The 17,180-nt window shown below is 46.6% G+C and overlaps 1 protein-coding gene across 6 annotated transcripts in view; it reads left to right on the top strand.

Annotated features, from left to right (window-relative positions):
- The window catches only part of PDE8B (phosphodiesterase 8B), a 220,763-nt gene that overhangs the window by 109,389 nt on the left and 94,194 nt on the right, over positions 1-17,180 (top strand). For 4 of the 6 annotated variants that reach the window (XR_013961211.1, XM_080680280.1, XM_080680281.1 and 1 more), the window contains exon 2: positions 11,082-11,141. Coding sequence is in view for 5 of the 6 variants with exons in the window: in XM_080680280.1 (XP_080536406.1) it covers positions 11,082-11,141 (60 nt within the window). In the remaining variant the exon portion in view is untranslated. The remainder of the gene's footprint in view (positions 1-11,081; positions 11,142-17,180) is intronic. The other 2 variants (XM_080680279.1, XM_080680277.1) reach the window with 1 other exon arrangement.

Below are 17,180 nucleotides of genomic sequence, written 5' to 3'. Positions count from 1 at the left end.
CAGAGAAACACTCATATAGGAGTTGGATTGCAGGATATGTACTCCTTCATCTTTAATAGAAATTTCCAAAATGTTTTTCAAAATTGCTTAACCCATTTACACACCCACCAACAATACATGAGTCCCTGTGGGTTTCTCTTCTTGCCCATGCTAGACAGGGTTTGACTTCATAATTCTACCACTCTGTTGATTTAAAAAATGGCTGGTGTGACATAGTACCTCATTGTCATGTAAACTTTTTATTTTCCTGTAACTAAAGGTGGAGCATTTCTTCATACTCATATTTCCTCTTCTGTGAATTTATTTTTCAGGCTTTTGCCTAACTTTCATCTTGGTTGTCTTTTTATTGACTTTTTAGAGCTGTTATGTGTTCTGGTTACTAGCACTTATTGGTTTCCTGTATTTTAGGTATCATTTCTTGGGCTCTAACCTTTCTTCTCTCTGTTTTTACAGTGTTTATGTGTTTGAGATTGTTTTCGGTGAATAGGAGTTTTAAAGTAAAATTGATCTTTTATGTTTGTATTTTGATGAATAGATATTTGTATGTTTATATTTATGTGATAAAAATCATACTGCCAAATTAATGTACTATTTTAAACAGCAGAGCATAAAACACAAAGTTTAAGGCTATGTCACCCACTGTATCTCATGACTAGGACTAATCTTCAATATGTGTGTATGGTTTGTGTGTGTGTGTGTGTGTGTGTGTGCATAAAAAAGACTACAAAAGAAATATTTATTTTTATTCTAATTCACAGATACTATTTGGGGGAAATAACTCATCAAATGTAAAGAACTACATCTTCCTCTTGCCTAAGTGATAATCTTGTGTTGTTGGAGGGGGTATCTCGAGGAAATCCTATTGTGTCTGGGTTCAGGTATGGCTGAGTCTGGGTGGGTTTAGTTGCTCTGTTGAAATTTGTTGAATAAATGAATATGTAATAGAGTCTGATATTAACAGACATATCTACTCAGAAGAATAGATTAGTGGTTCTCAACCCTGGCTGCACCTGAGGAGATTTAAAAACACTGATGCCTGGACCCATCCTTACAGATTCTGATTTTGTTGGTTTGAAATAGGACATAGGCATTGATGTATTTGAAAAGTCCCCCAGATATATAGGACTTGCGGATCAGAGAATTGGAAGCAGGAAGGTGAGGGGAGGTTCAGGCCCACATGCTGGGCATTGGAAGGTCCAGGGCAGCAGAGGTGCCAGGAGGTGCCAGGGAGTAGCCAGAATCAAAGCAAGGTGATTGCTTGACGCTGGTGTGAGGGCAGAGCTGACCACAGGGGTCCGTGGCTGAGAGGTGCATTCTGGATGTGCTGAGGGCAGTGGCCTGGGAAGTGGAGATCAGGATGAGTCAGGGATGTCCAGCCTCATGGTCAGTGCTGTGGCCCATCGGACAGGAAGCCAAAAGGTAGGCATGGGCCCATTAACAAGACAAAAATCAAATACAATCTTTGTTTACACAGAACTCAGAAGAGTAAAAAAAAGAAAAAGAAAGAAAAGAGAAGAAAGAAGTTTGGCCTGGCAGTGGAGGTTGGATGAGACACCTTGAGAGAATTAAATATTATTTTAAAATCAGAGCTAACAGGGCAACAAGCAGAGTTGATTAAGGGCATTTTAAAAGGCCTGTTCCTGAGCCTGAGCTGATCCTTGTTGTGAGTGAAAAGTGATCTTTACCGTAGAATCTCCCTCTCAAGAAGGCAGGCTTGCCCTGAGCTTTGTGTGTGTGCACAACTGTGTGTGAACCTTCAGTGCTGCAGGCGTAGGGAGGAAGGGGTTCCCAAGGAGAAGTGATTGAAGTGGAGAAGATTCGGACTTGGAGCTTATCATTGGAAGATAGAAGTTATGGGACACCCTGCACCCAAACACACCTGCACACCCTCCCTTCTCCTTCTTGGTCCTGGAGGCAGCCCTGTAAGCAGTAGGACAGGCTGACTACCAGGACATGAGCAGGGACTGCCAGGTACTGGATCAGCTGTTTTGCAAAATCAGAACGGAGTCCAGGAATTCATCACAGAAAGATGGGCAGTACAGTCAGAATTCTCTAAATTTTGGAGCATAATGGAAGAGCAGTGCCCTGGGGTCAGGAAAAATGGAGTCTGGGTCATGACTCTGTTACCTGAAATCTGTGTCATCTGAGGTAGTTTAATTCAATTCCATTAATTTATTGAGCACCAGCATTTTTTAGCATCTTCTAGATGCTGGGGATAAGATTGTGAAAAAGAGTCTTTGTCCTTAAGAAAAGTAGTCTTGCCAAGGAGAGGATGTTTAAAGGAGCAGTAAAGTTGGTGCTGTGAAGTACAGGAGGAAAGAGCATCATCAGTTCTGCGGTGGCCCAGCTGGGCTCAAACAGCCTTCAGATGGGGGAGGGGGCATATGAGTGCCCCTCCAGGATGAGGAAGTTATGCTGAGCAGATGGGGTAGGAAGGGCTTACTGGGTTACCACTTTTCTTTCTTAATTCTCCTTCTTCCTCGAACCCAGGTAATTTAGAAACATTCCTGAAGTTTAAAGTACTAAGAGCTGCGGCAATTGCCCCCTAGAGAATGTGGTGCAGGGGCAGGTGACCTAGTCAACCTGAGCTACCTGGTTCCTCTCCAGTGGAGATTCTGTCTTTTCAGCTGCCTCCCCTGCACCAGCTGGTGTTCACCTTGGAGTTCCCTCCCCATTGAAATGAGGCCAAGCTGTGTGTGTGTGTGTGGGGGGGGGGTGGTAATTTTTTCTTGATCATTGAGATGTATTTTCCCCACTTCCTTACACTGCTGTAGTTTCCACTCATAGCAGTGTCTCTGTTTTTGCTAAATCTGTTATTACCTATTCAGAACGTAGGTAAACCAAATGTGTGCTTTTCCTCCAAATCATGAAACCTGCTAATCTTCTGCTCAATAGCCTGCATTACAGTTGGTGCTACAGGATAAAAGAGAGTTCCTTCTAGTCTCCTGTAAGGAACCGGCCCCAGCTCTCCCAGTCTTCACTTTCATAGTCTCTAATACAGCCACTACAGATCATGTTTCCTCCCCATTGTACCTTTGCATACTTGCCTACATGCATTTGCTTATCCTATCTAATAAAGAGGGAATATGCTAATTGACCATCACACCCTCACAAAGATGGTGGCACCAACAGCCAATAAGGAGGGAATATGCTAATTGACTGCCACACCCTCAAAGATGGCGGCGCCCACAGCCACAAGATAGTGGTACCCAGTCCCCTCAGTCCCCCAGCCGCCCAGGGCTGGCCCGAGGCATAGGCAAGCCTCGGATATTGGCTGCCCAGCCACCGAGGGCCGGCCCGAGGGACGACCAAACGACTGAACAAGCAGGCTGTGTGGGGCTACCAGGCCAGCAGCGGGGTTAGTGAGGGATGACCAAACGACTGAATAGCAGGCTGCATGGGGCAACCAGGCCAGCAGGAGGGCTGTGAGGGGTGACCCGGCTGGCAGGGGGGGTTGTTGGGGGCGACCAGGCCAGCAGGGGGGGCAGTAAGAGGCAACCAGGCTGGCGGGGGGGGGGCAGTTGGGGGTGACCAGGCCGGCGGGGGGTGCATTTGGGGGAACCAGGCCAGCAGCGGGGGGGAAGTTGGGGGCGATTAGGCTGGCAGGGGGGCCAGGGAGGGGTGACTAGGCTGGTGGGGGGGGCAGTTAGGGGTGACCAGGCTGGCAGGGGGGCAGTTAGGAGTGACCAGGCCGGCAGGGAGGGGGCAGTTGGGGGTGACCTGGCCAGCAGCAGCGGGCAGTTAGGGGAGACCAGGCTGGCACACAGAGGCAGTGAGGGGCGATCAGGCCAGCAGGGGTGGCAGTTAGGGGCAACCAGGCAGGCAGGTGAGCAATTAGGAGCCAGAGGTCCAAGATTGTGAGAGGAATGTCCAACTGCAGTCAGACATGACCAGCAGTCGGACATCTCCTGAGGGGTCCTGGATTGGAGAGGGTGCAGTCTGGGCTGAGGGGACCCCCCCCCCACATGCACAAATTTCATGCACTGGGCCAATAGTCTATATAATAAAAGCCCAGCGACTGTTACAGCAGAATGACCGGAATGACCGGTCGCTATGATGCGCCGGCTGCAGGGGCCACCACCAGTGCCACTGCTGAGCCTGAGGGCCCCGGGGCCAGTTGCATGGCCACCGCCAAGGCACCAGTAAAGAAGAACACAAAGGTGGTCAGCGTGAGCATGCAGCTTGAGGTGAAGGCTCAATCAGCTGGGCACCGAGATGATCGTCACCAAGACTGGCAGGTCAGGGCACCCCTCTCCCCACTGCGACCCTCCCCACATGGCGTCAGTCTTGGGCAGCGGGCTTTGGACTGATCCACATGAGTGAGACTGAGAAGTGGGCTGGGGGTGCAGCCTGGCCACCTGTGGTTTTCTATTGGTGTGGGCCAGCTCCTTCCGTCTCTGAGTTCTGGCTCTAGCGACAACTGCCTGGCACACTGGCACTGGCAGAAAGAAACCCTGTGGACCTGCCACCCGACCAGCAGCCCAGGACCTGGCATCGCCAGAAATAGACCGACTCAGGGAACACCGAGCTTGGGGGGAAGGCAGCCACCTGTGAGGAAACTAGGTCTTTGGTTCCTTAGTTCAGTCTATCCCGGCTAAAGAGGAGCAGCTGGGCACATTGCAGGGGAGAATTAAAACTCTAAAACAGTGTGTTCTGTTTCGTGGAGATAGCTACCCAGTTGTCTTAGGCCTAAATTCCAGGTGATTGTGGGGCCTGGCTCTGCCACTGGGGCCCATGTCTTCCAATTGGCCTGTATTTGTTCTAAGGGCCCAAAGAGAAGAAGGGGAACAAGTTTTTCAATGCAATGGATTTGACCAACAGACAAAGGCAAGTGCTGAGCTGTGTCTAATGTACACACAGAGACACCAGCTCTGAGTCCGCCTGGCCAAAGGGAGCTCAGGCCTGTTTTCAGAGCCTTCTGGTGGTTTCTGTTTCCTTGCTGAGGCCACCCTCCCTGGAAAGCCTGGGGCCCATGCTTAGCTCCAGCTCAGTGGGTCTTCTCCATGCCCCTTCCCCTGGCCGGCCTAGCCCAATCGGCCCCGATCAGGACAGGCCGGCTGGACTCCACCCGTGCACAAATTCATGCACCAGGCCTCTAGTCTGTCTGTCTCTCTCTCTCTCTCTCTCTTAGGATATATATATATATATATCCTATCTAATAAAAGAGTAACATGCAAATTGACCGTAACTCTGCTACACCCACAAGCCACGCCCACCAGCCAATCAGGAGCGAGTATGCAAATTAACCCAACCAAGATGGCTGCAGCCACAGAGCTGCAGCAAGCAGGAGGCTTGGGTTTCCCCGGCAATGGAGGAATCCAAGCTTCCCTGCTGCCCTGGCTGGCCCAGGCCTACATTCAAGGCTACAGAGTTTCAATTATAGAAGATAAATAAATCCCAACAAAAATGGCAGCAGCCACAGAGCTGGAGAGAGCAGGAGGCTTGAGTTGCCCCTGGTGATGGAGGAAGCCAAGCTCCTGCAGCCCTGGCCTGCCTTGGCCTCCGCTACAAAGTTTCAATTATAGAAGATAAATAAGTCCCAACAAAAATGGCTATGGCCACCGAGCGAGCAGGAGGCTAGGCTCCACTCAAGGCTACAAAGTTTCAATTATAGGAGATAACTATATCCCAGATACCAGGGCCTCCGCTTGGGTAGCCGGGGGCATGGCCGGCCTGCAAACCACCACAGGCCACTCGCCCAGGCCACCCCATGCCCCAAGGGAACCCCCACCCTGATCTGGGACACCCTTCAGGGCAAACCAGCTGGCCCCCACCCATGCACCAGGCCTCTATCCTATCTAATAAAAGAGTAATATGCAAATGGACCATCACTCCAACACACAAGATAGCTGCCCCCATGTGGACACAAGATGGCTGCGACAAGATGGCCATCAGGGGAGGGCAGATGAGGGACCAGGTCTGCAAGGGAGGGCAGTTGTGGGAGATCAGGCCAGCAGGGGAGGGCAGTTGGGAGGGACCAGGCCTGCAGGGGAGGGCAGTTAGGGTGACCAGGCCGGCAGAGGAGGGAAGTTGGGGGTGACCGGGCCTGCAGGGAAGGTCAGTTGGGGGGGACCCAGGCCTGCAGGGGAGGGCAGTTAGGGGTGACCAGACCTTCAGGGGAGGGCAGTTAGGGGTGACCAGGCCTGCAGGGGAGGGCAGTTAGGGGCAATCAGGCTGGCAGGGGAGCAGTTAGGCATCAATCAGGCTGGCAGGGGAGTGGTTAGGGGGTGATCAGGCTGGCAGGCAGAAGCGGTTAGGGGCAATCAGGAAGGCAAGCAGGCAAGCAGTTGGGAGCCAGCAGTCCTGGATTGTGAGAGGGAGGTCCGACTGCCCGTTTAGGCCCGATCCTACTGGGATCGGGCCTAAACGGGCAGTCGGACATCCCTTGAGGGGTCCCAGATTGGAGAGGGTGCAGGCTGGGCTGAGGGACACACACCCCCGTGCACAAATTTCATGCACCAGGCCTCTAGTATATGTATATGTGTGTGTGTGTGTGTGTGTGTGTGTGTGTGTGTGTGTGTATAGAGAGAGAGGGGGGGGGAATATGCAAATTAGGCCAGGACTCTGTAATGGGTCACAAGCAGACAGGAGGAGGTTGTGTGTGCAGAGACCTGGAGCAGAGACGGAGACAGAGATGGGGGCCGGCGAGCTGCCGCGCCCGGCTTGGGCTGGCCCCCCAGAGCCGGAGTGGACATGGACAGGGAGAGTGGGGCCAGCCTGCAGCCTCCGCGGCCGAGCACAGGCCTGGAGAGGAGACGGCAGGCCTGCCTCCCGCAGAAGCAGTGTGTGTCCCTCCCGGCTCCCGCGGAAGCAGCTCGGCTCCCTCCCAGCTCCTGTGGGCGCTGGCAGCTCTCTTCCACCTCCCATGGAAGCCACACTGTGCGCGATATTGTGTGATGGGCTACTAGTGTGTGTGTGTGTGTGTGTGTGTGTGTGTGTGTGTGTGTGTGTGTGTATGCTTAATATGCAAAGTGCCTCCTCAGTAGTTCGATTGACTGGGAGTTCAGTCACTCACTATGACGTGCACTGACCACCAGGGGGCAGTGTGGAACAAAGGAAGGCCCTGGCTGACAGATGGTAGCCTGGGAAGGGAGGCCCCTGCCAGCCGCTGGGGACCCTACTGTACGCGAATTTCATGCACTGAGCCTCTAGTGTTTTCCATAAGCCTGAAATTTCCTCTCCCAGCCCTGTCTCTGTATCTTCCTCTTCTTCATGACCTACTTGTCTGCACAAAGCCTTCCTTGATCTCCCCACCTTCAAAGCCAGAAGTATTATCTCCTTTCTCTCAACTTCTGAGGGAAAATGCGTATCAACCAGAATTCTGAATCTTGCTAAACTATCCAATAAAAGCCAGTGATAGACATTTGCAGATCAACAAAGACTGAATGAGTTTGCCACTCATAGATCTTCTGAATGAAAAGATATATTCCTAATTGCATATCCAGGGACCTATGTGGTCAGCTTGTGACTGGGTAAGGTGAAAGTATTTACACCATAGAATTAGCAAATGCTACAAAATAGGACTATTTATTTCCCTTAAAGAGCCAGTTCATCTGAATGTGAGTTGGTGGCCCTGCTACATGTATATATGATTGTGTGTATGTCACCATGTACACACAAATACTTGATACACTATGATTGTTGGACAGGCAACACTGCACTGTCGGTCAGCAGTCCTTCCTCCTTAGGCTGCTGGGAAAAGCCATGTGGTTGGAGTGGCTAGGAAGCTTGCCTTTCCATACTATCGTCCCATCCTCCTCTCAGGGTCTGGAATTGTGTTACCTATGACCCCACCGCCTTGCTTCTGTGTCCTTGGCAGACTTGGTAACTTCCTGGAATCGGAGCTAATATACTAATTGAGGATGTGTGCATCTGCAGTTGCTCAAAGTTCACTCTTTGAAGTAGCGAATCTTGGCCGGCTACACAGACATCAGTAAATGGCCTCCTGTTTCTGTTCATAATTGGCCCTTACAAATTGGTGAAATGCAGGCAGTAAGACGCCTGTGTCAGGAACAGACCTCTGCCAACTGCTGCCTGTGAATATACCTGCTGCAGACTTTCCTCCAGCCCTCAGAGCCAGTGAGGAGTGGTTCTGGGTTCTGTGGGGGCGTTGCCCTCCCTTGGGCACGGAAGCCAAGGTCAGATGACTGGGAGGAGGGAAAAAGGAAGCCAAGTGTGGGTCAGGACTAGGGAAGCCGGTGAACGGAGGTCCCCGAGCTGGCAGTGGAGGTGTGAGTGGGCTGGGAGGAAGGAGATGAGTAGAGATGGGAGGGGTGGGGGTCTGAGAGAGGTCAGGGGGCAGCTTCCTGCTGAGCTGGGTCAGGCAGAGGTTAAAATCCTGGCTGTGGAGAAAGTGGGTCTTTCCTGTCTTTTGGTAGGAGAACAGTATCTTCTAGACCCGTGGTCGGCAAACGGCGGCTCGCAAGCCACATGCGGCTCTTTGGCCCCTTGAGTGTGGCTCTTCCACAAAATACCACGCTTGGGCGAGTCTATTTTGAAGAAGTGGCGTTAGAAGAAGTTTAAGTTTAAAAAATTTGGCTCTCAAAAGAAATTTCAATCATTGTACTGTTGATATTTGGCTCTGTTGACTAATGAGTTTGCCGACCACTGTTCTAGACTGAGTGCTGCCTTTCAAACTCCATGCTGTCACGCAGTGGCCATTGCCCGTCTCCCACTGAGATTACTCGGGTAACAGTGCCTAGCACACTGCTGGGACAGAAGGGGGTTGGGGGAGGGGTCACACAGTCCTGAGGTGTTTAAAATGGCGGGTGTATTCATGCACATATTGGTTTCTGACGAAGTATACAGCACTGCACTGGTTAGGTGTGAATTATAATTATTTTTTCGACAGTCGTTGCCTTTCTCCCAGTCTCAGCCTTCCAAAGAGACTCACTTTTTACTCTATTCCTTTAAAGCTTTCATTGATTTCTTATATCATGTGTTTATTTTCTGCCCCTGGATGACCCCTTTGTGAGCATTTTTCTGGAGAAACCTGTAACAGGTGGTCTTGTTGGATCAGGGCTTCTGTGTGGGGGATGGAAGTGAACTCGAGAGAGATCACAGAGAGAAAAGGTATCCCAGATTATCAATCAAATCTACCTTGCTGCACCAGATTGGCTTCCCTTCTTAATCATTAACTTTTCAGTTTAATAAAACTCTGGCAGTTGTGCTGCTTTCAAGAGAGCGTGTCTGTTTTTACAATAAAATCTGCTTTTAGAGTGGAGCTGGGTGGGGCCAGCGTCCCAGTGACGCAGGAGGCCTGGTGATGGCCTCTGTCGTGGAATTACTCCTGGGCTGTCCATGTACACTGGGTGCTGGTATTGGCACAGACACCTTGCAGGACATTGCTTTGCTTAGAGCAGCGGTCGGCAAACTCATAGTCAACAGAGCGGCAAACCGCGGCTCGCGAGCCACATGTGGCTCACGAGCTGCGGTTTGCCGACCACTGGCTTAGAGAAACGGAGCGTTCAGAGTGATGCGCTCAACTTGAGTGTGACACTTTTACCCGGAGACAGCAGGAACTTCTCACTGGTCAAGGGGTTTAGGGCCTCGAGGCCCCGAGCTGGCTTTAGTTGCACCAGGCCTGCTGGAAGGACCCACTGTCTGGAAGCGCCTCGCCAAGCAGAGCAGGGGAGCGAAGCTTTGCCCTCCTGAGAACCCATGACAGAGGCCAGGAGTCTTGGATGAGTGTCATCAGGGAGCTCAGAGTTTTCTGCTGGCAGTTTGTTGAGAGGCCGAAGTCCCCAGTGTCTTTTCTGCACAGATGATGCCGGTGGTGGGAGGGGAATCACCCTTATACAATGAAAAGAATGTCAGCAGCTGGTGGTGATGTTTTGGAGGAAATTCATGCCTTCAGGAGTTAAGCATGGGGAAAGGGAAAGAAAGGAGAAAGGTACAATTTTTAGTTTTCAGAAGTACATAGTGTAGGTTTTCCTGTTTGTGTTTCAACTATTAAAGCCTCCTCTCATCCTTGGGGCATTGCGCTGTCTGTGGTCCTGTGAATTGCTGAAGTTGTCCCATCAGACTGACAGGGGCCACCACAGTGTGTTGAGTGCGGATAAGCTTCCAAATAGTGACTGCAGCCTCTTAGAGAAAAACAAGACTGGATCCATGGAGGGGAGGCCAAGACCTTCAATGCAATTGTTTAACGACAAGTCATTTTTAGAAGTCCAGGTACAGTGATTAGAAATGCACGCATGGGCTTTGCACTTGCAGCCAAAGGCAGTCAGACAGCATTGTCCAGTGAGCCACTTAGCTCGTGCCTGAGCCGTGGGGACGTGTGGTCATGGCGGGGCATTTCTTTTTTAAAATATATATATTTTTTATTGATTTCAGAGAGGAACGGAGAGGGAGAGAGAGAGAGACAGAAACATCAATGATGAGAGTATCACTGATTGGCTGCCTCCTGCACGCCCCCTACTGGGGATTGAGCCCGCAATCCAAGCATGTGCCCTTGGCTGGAATTGAACCCGGGACCTGCCAGTCCCCAGCCCAATGCTCTAACCACTGAGCCAAACCAGCTAGGGCCCGGGGCGTTTCTTTGAGGAGATACAGTTGACATGAGTAATCTATTCCTAGTAAGCTCGGGCAAGAGTAAGCTGTTATTCCTCATACTAAAGCATGAAGATAAGAAAAGTAAGATCTAAATATTGGAACACCTCTTAAGCTATAGAAATGCTTTAGCTTCCACACTTGAGAGAAATTTTTAGTCTTTTGAATTTTCAGAATAACAGCTTTGCATGGTGCCCTGTAAGTAGTTATTGAATTCAGGTGTTTCCTCCCATAAACCAGTACATGCTTGTGGTAAAAATCCATGCATTTAAAGTAAAAATAACCCAAAATCCCACCATTTAGCATTTGGGGATATAACCTCCCAGACATTACTAGTGCATATAAAGATATATATCCTTTTACAAAACCAGGATTGTGTGGACATGGTGTCTTAAAAACTGTCTCCAGATCAATAAGATGAATCTGTTTAGCATCTGCAAAGTGGCATATGTACTATCCCGTGTAAGGGAGAACTTGTCATTTCTTGTCGTTTCAGACGTGAGACATCTCATGTGCTGTCCTTTATTTAGCAGGTGTCTTCTGCGGAGGTACGCATTGGGCCCATGAGACTGACGCAGGATCCTATCCAGGTACGCCTCCATTACGCAGTAGGGGCTTTGTTCCCAGAGCACATGGTTACATGAACAGCGTCTGAGCGGCCCTTCTGGTACTATGGTAGATAGCCATCCTTGCCCCTACATACATGCCTGTACATAATACACAGTGTGTGTATATGGGTCTTGCTTGCTTTTATTAAAGTCATACTAGAGAAATCAATTTTTTTTTTTTTGCAGACTTAAACATTGCCCTATTTTGAGTCTAAATATAGTTGCATGATGGACTATGAAGGAGAACAACTCTTCCACCACAAAATTAGTCTGCCCCAATCCTGCTGCAGCTGGAAAGGGAAGGGGTGTGCATGCTGAAGGGCGGGGCTCTGCCCTGAGCCACCGCTGGGTGTGAATCCTGCCTCTGCCTTTAGCCAGCTGGGGGACCTTGCATATATTGCTCCATTTCTCTACCCAGGGCCCTGTGGGGAAAGTGGAGATAATGCCTCTCCCGTAGGGAATTATGACTTAAATGGAATAGCAACCTAGAAGACTGCCTGGCCACGGAAGGTGCTCAGTAAAAGGTAACTGTTGTTGTTGGCTGGGAAGAGAAAATGACAAAAGGCTCCCCTTTCTTGTCCCATGTGACTAGAGCCAGGCAGCCTTCTGGGCTCTAACACCGAGGGAACAGCAAGTGTGCCCTCCCTCCAGCCCCTCCAGCTCCCCACAGAGCCTTCAGGGATCCTTTTAGATAATTGCCAAACCCCCCTCTGCGTACATCGTCCTGGTAGGTCTAAATAAGTGGACCTCCTCCTCACTAACACTGTAGCTTGTTAGCACCAGGAAGCTTGTCCTGCACTTGGGACAAGTGAAGATGCAGCAGAGATATAAACACATCAAGCAGCATATAAATGAAAGTGAAAAACCAACCAAGGAAATGTATTGTTTGATTTATGAGCAAATGGAAAAGAAAACAATGTTTTACCATTGCTTGGAAAAGGAAATGCAAATCTTGGGAAAGGGAAAAAACACACAAAAGGAAGAGATTTAAGCTTGGGAAATTTTGATGAAAACAAACTTAGGAGCAGAGAGAGAGAGAACAAAATTAGGAGCAGAGAGAGAGAGAGAGAGAGAGAGAGAGAGAGAGAGAGAGAGAGATATTTACTAAAATAAACATAAGCCCACAATTGTCTGTATAGAATACAAACAAGTGGAAAATTCCAGTAATCATTCTGTGTGCACGCACTTTATAGTCCATTTTGAATAAAGGCAATGACAAGGGATCTAATAACAGTATTTATTCCCAAAACAACTTCCAGAATATTTCTTGGGATTAGTATAGTTTTCTAGATCTGTTCATTTAATTTATTTACATTTTTTGCCTTGTGCTTATTGGCAATGAATGCTCATGATAAGGAAGTCTCTTTTTATTTTTTTTAAAGATGTAATTTGTCAAATTGTAAAGTATTTCAAATATTCATAAAGTTTACATGTATATACCCATATGCACTTCTTTCAAATACTAACAGTGTACCCTATTTGTCTGAAAAATTTTCAGAAACAAGGGACTACAGACACTGTTTAAGCCCTTATTTATCCTTTTGCCTCCCTAAGAGTAACCTCTATTTGGAGGTTGATTATGATAGGTATTTGTATATATATTCTACACATGTATGCATTCATTCATAATATTTTGTTTTGAAATTTTTTGCTTTATTTGAAAGCTAACAGGCTGTACACATCATTCTGGAATTTTTATTTAACATTGTTTTGCTGTCATATATAAGAATAGATGTTCTAATCTGAGGTCGCCGATTTACTCCTTTGTTTTTTCTAAGAGTTTTATAGTTTTAGCTCAATGGTTCATTTGGAGTTAGTTTTTGTATTTGGTGTGAGGTAGGGCTTTATTCTTTTGCATGTGGATATCTAGTTGTCCCAGCAGCTTCTATGGTATAATATTCTTTTCCTATTGAATTGTCTTGGCACCTTTGTCAAAATTCAACTGACCATAATTATGAGTGTTCATTTCTGGACACTGTCTTTGTTACTAGAGCTTTGAAATGTGAGTCCCCCAACTTTCTCCTTACTTTACAAGATTGTGTTGGCTTTGTCCTTTGCATCTTCATATGAATTTAAGGATCAGTTTGTTAATTTTGGGGTGGAGGGGACCAGTTGGAATTTTTATAGTGATTGCTGTAAATCTGTACATCAATTTGGGGTTATTACAATGTTAAACATTTTGTCTTTCAATCCATTAATATAGATGTATTTCTTAATTTCATTTTGGGGAAGGGGTTTGTTCATTGCTATGGTATAGAAGTACGTTTTCTTTTTGTATATTGATGTTGTATTCTGCAACCTTGCTGAACTCTTATTAGCTCTTACAGTTTTTTTGTAGATTTCTTAGGATTTTCTATATACAAAATCTGTCATTATCTATTCTTTTCTAGTCTGAATGCCTCCTTTATCTTATTTTAGTTGCCTAATTATCTTGCTAAAACCTCCAAAATAAAATAATGGTGTGCTTACTTTTATAAGATAAAGTACTTCCAGATCTTTTCTCAAAGTGGCTGTACCATTTTATACTCCTACAAGCAATACGAGAGTTCTGGTTACTCCAAATCCTCAGCTGTATTTGATGTTTCAATCTCTTAATTTTTAGCTGATTTAGTGGGTAATACTCTCTTATGGTTAAATTTTCATTTCTTCATCACTAATAAGGTTGAACATTTTTGTTTGGATATTAGCCATTTCTTTATCTTCTTTTGTGAATGTTTGGTTAGATCTTCTGCCTATCTTTAATTGGGTTGACTTTTTTAAAGTAATTGAGTTGTGGGAGTTCTTTATATATTCTTATTACAAGTCCTTTATCAGATTTTGAAACCATTTTCTTCCAATCTGTGGCTTTTCTATTCATGTTCATAAGTTTGGCTTTAGAGCAAAATTCTTAATTTTGACACAGTCTAATTCAGCACTTCTTTTATGGTCATTGTTTTCTGTGTTCTAAGAATCTTTACCTATTCCCAGGTTGAGAAGATAATTTTTCTTCTAGAAACGTTTTAACTTTTAATTTTAGATCTTTATTCTATCTCAAGTTCATTTTTGTATATGGTGTGATATGGAAGTCAAGGCTCATTTCTTTTCCCATATTGATGTCCAGTTGTTCCAGCTCTACTTGTTGAAAAGACTATACATTCCTTACTCCATTAAATTGCTTTGATGCCTTTGTTACTGATTCTTTTTAAATTCTCACCTGAAGATAAGTTTTTATTGATTTTTGTAACATTCTCATTCTAGGGGTAATGATATCTAGTGGTGTTTGTGTGTGTGTGTGTGTGTGTGTGTGTTCCTACTGCTGACATTGCAACCATCTTAAAAAAGAATCATACTATGTTCTGGTGCCTTCGTTTTTGTTTTTGTTTTTGCTTTCTTGGAGAAAAATATTCTGTTACTTCACTGGCATGTCAAAATTGTTAATTAGCTACATCAACCAGAGCCCTTAGGGCTTGGGAGGAACTTGTTTGATAAGAACATTTTAGGATGTGCTTCTGAATTCACCAGGGGAAATTTGCTCCCACATGAGGACATGTAACCCGGGCTCTGCACACCCCAAGAGAGTTTGTGGAGCGGAGCGCTGTTAGGAGGGGGGCGGTGGAAGTGTTAGGGAGAAGCTCAGTAGGGGCTGTAGAGTATGTCTCTCCTGGTGAGTGGCTGTGACTCACAGTACAAGTCATATTTTCCAGTCTTGGAAAGAAGATAAAAAAAAATAGGGGAAATATTATGAGGCACTAGATTCACATCAACATGATAATATCTGAAAATCTAGTGGCCTTTTCTTCATCAATGCTGGAAGCACAGTTACTTCCCCAGGATGTAGAATCGATGTGTTTCTGCTTAGAGTGCTGTCCTCCTCCCCTCACGCTGGCCTTTCCAACTGCACGCGGAAATGGAGCCTCGCAGCTGTGACCTAATCTTTTTCCTAGCAAGGCAGCACGTCCCTTTAAATCTCATTTTTCCATCTGCATGGACATGGGTTTTTATGAACTGTTATATAGTGGAGATTTTATATGTCAGAGATCATGTGGCCTCATGCGGGTCTGTTCTTCACATATTGAGTGAAGTGACAGAGGGATGGAGACACTCTGGCTCAGTGACTTGCTGGGGTCATTGTTTCCCCTCCTGTCTGTCCTCACTGCTGCTACCATGTGTCCTCTACCTAAACCAGCCAGTCTGGTGGAGCCACAGAGTTTGGGTCCCATATTTTAGGGGGTAAAAATAAAACTGTCAGAGAGGAGGTTACTTAACATAATGGTTACCCAGCTCTGGGGTCAGGCCGACCTCTGTTCAAATCTTGCTAGCTGTGTGGCTGTGGGCGAATCTCTTAACCATTTCAAGCCTCTGTTTCCATATCTGTAAAATGGAGATAATGCCTGCTTCCAAAGAATGTGTGAAAGCGTTATTGCATAAGACATTTAAAGCACTTTAAGTATAATGGCTGGCCCTTCGAAAATTCTCAACCTTTACCTGTTATTGGCATCACTTTCCTAGGGACACTGAAGGAAAGCTTCCAAGACATTTTTAGCCCTCCACTGAATTGAACCCCTTAGCTGGTCAAATTGATCAATTCTTTAGTATTATGTAGATACAACGTACATGATCTATGCATGTGGTCTATTCTAGAAACTCCTTGTTACCCAGTTTTGCTTAAAGCCCAACCAAATATTCTGAAAATTGGATCTTTAATAGTTGATATTTGTGATCCATTTGGAGACACACCTTTATTTAAAGGACACTGATAATAGTGAGCACTTATATCGTCATCTTTAGGTTAAGGGAAAGTTAGTTTTGTCTCTACCCTTTTTCTAATTAGCCTTCACCAGAGGGAAGTTTCATTCTAACTTAGCTATCAAAGATAGATTACTGCTATCCTCAAAACAATATTTTTCAGCACCTTGCTTAAACTTGTCAAAGGGATGGTACAAGGATTTCTAGCAAAACCAGAGAGAACATCAGGGGGCGCCGTGAAAACCTTGCTGAGGAGGGAGCTGGGGCACATGGGTCCAGCTTTGCTTTGGGAAGTCACTGTCCTCATCTGTTGCATCAGGGTTCATGGAGCACCCCAGGAGTCCCTTCCTGTCAGAGAACTCCTGAGAGTCATGGCTCCTGTTCCTGTTATTGCCCCTGGGAGCCCCCAGGTCTCCTGCAGTCTGCAGCCTCTCACACCAGAGCCCTTCCCTGCATGCTCTTGGCCTTGCCCTTACTTTATCATTCCAGCTTGGGCTGGAAGATGGTTTCAAGAAGGGTTAGGTAGCACTTGCTTTGTACAGTTCCAATGTGCACATGTTTCAGAGTTTAATTTAATAACACCAGACCCCCAATAGCATGCTTCAAATTGTGGGACATGGGTATTGTAACCGGAAATAATTGCATAAGTAGGGACTTTGCTGCTAGCTCTTCTGTCCCCACAGACCTGTAAATAACAGATGTGCAGCGTGATCAGTGACCAATCACATCACTTTCTTCAGCATCTCTGTGATTGGTCGCTGCCCAGCTGCTAACTCAGTTCAAGCACAGACAGCAGATGTGCAGTGTTGCCACCATGTCTCCATGACCATACCCATGGCATTGCACAGAAGTAGATCGTTGAAAGAGGGAATTAGCCAACAAACATGAAAGTGCAGCAAAGAAATGAAAAGTGACCCTGGCAGAAGTGAATTTTTGAATTGAATGTAAATAGGGTTAGAGGAGAAATAGCCCAGTGTGGGCATGTTGATACTGCTGCCTTTGAGAGATTCTAGACAGCTCACTAGAGGAAGTTAGTCAAAGTGAGTTTACTGAAATAAAGAAAATGGTGGTGACCAAAAGGATGAAATGTCACAGGAAGTGATGCCAGCAAAAAAGTGCACATTCATTAAAGGAGCTCGGGATATTTTATAACATTAGAAATACAGAGGATAAAATGTTGGGAGCTGATCTGAACTTAGGAGTTTGTAATTCAGTAAGGCATAGAAAAGACTTTCATTTTGCTTAGGAGTTGAATTATTGAAAAGTCACAGTTGCCAGGAGGAGGGGCCACACCAC

The sequence above is a fragment of the Plecotus auritus genome (assembly GCF_963455305.1).
Source record: "Plecotus auritus genome assembly, chromosome: 7".
NCBI lineage: Eukaryota > Metazoa > Chordata > Mammalia > Chiroptera > Vespertilionidae > Plecotus > Plecotus auritus.
Note: the sequence above shows the minus strand (reverse complement) of the source record. Positions and strands in the feature narration are given on the sequence as shown.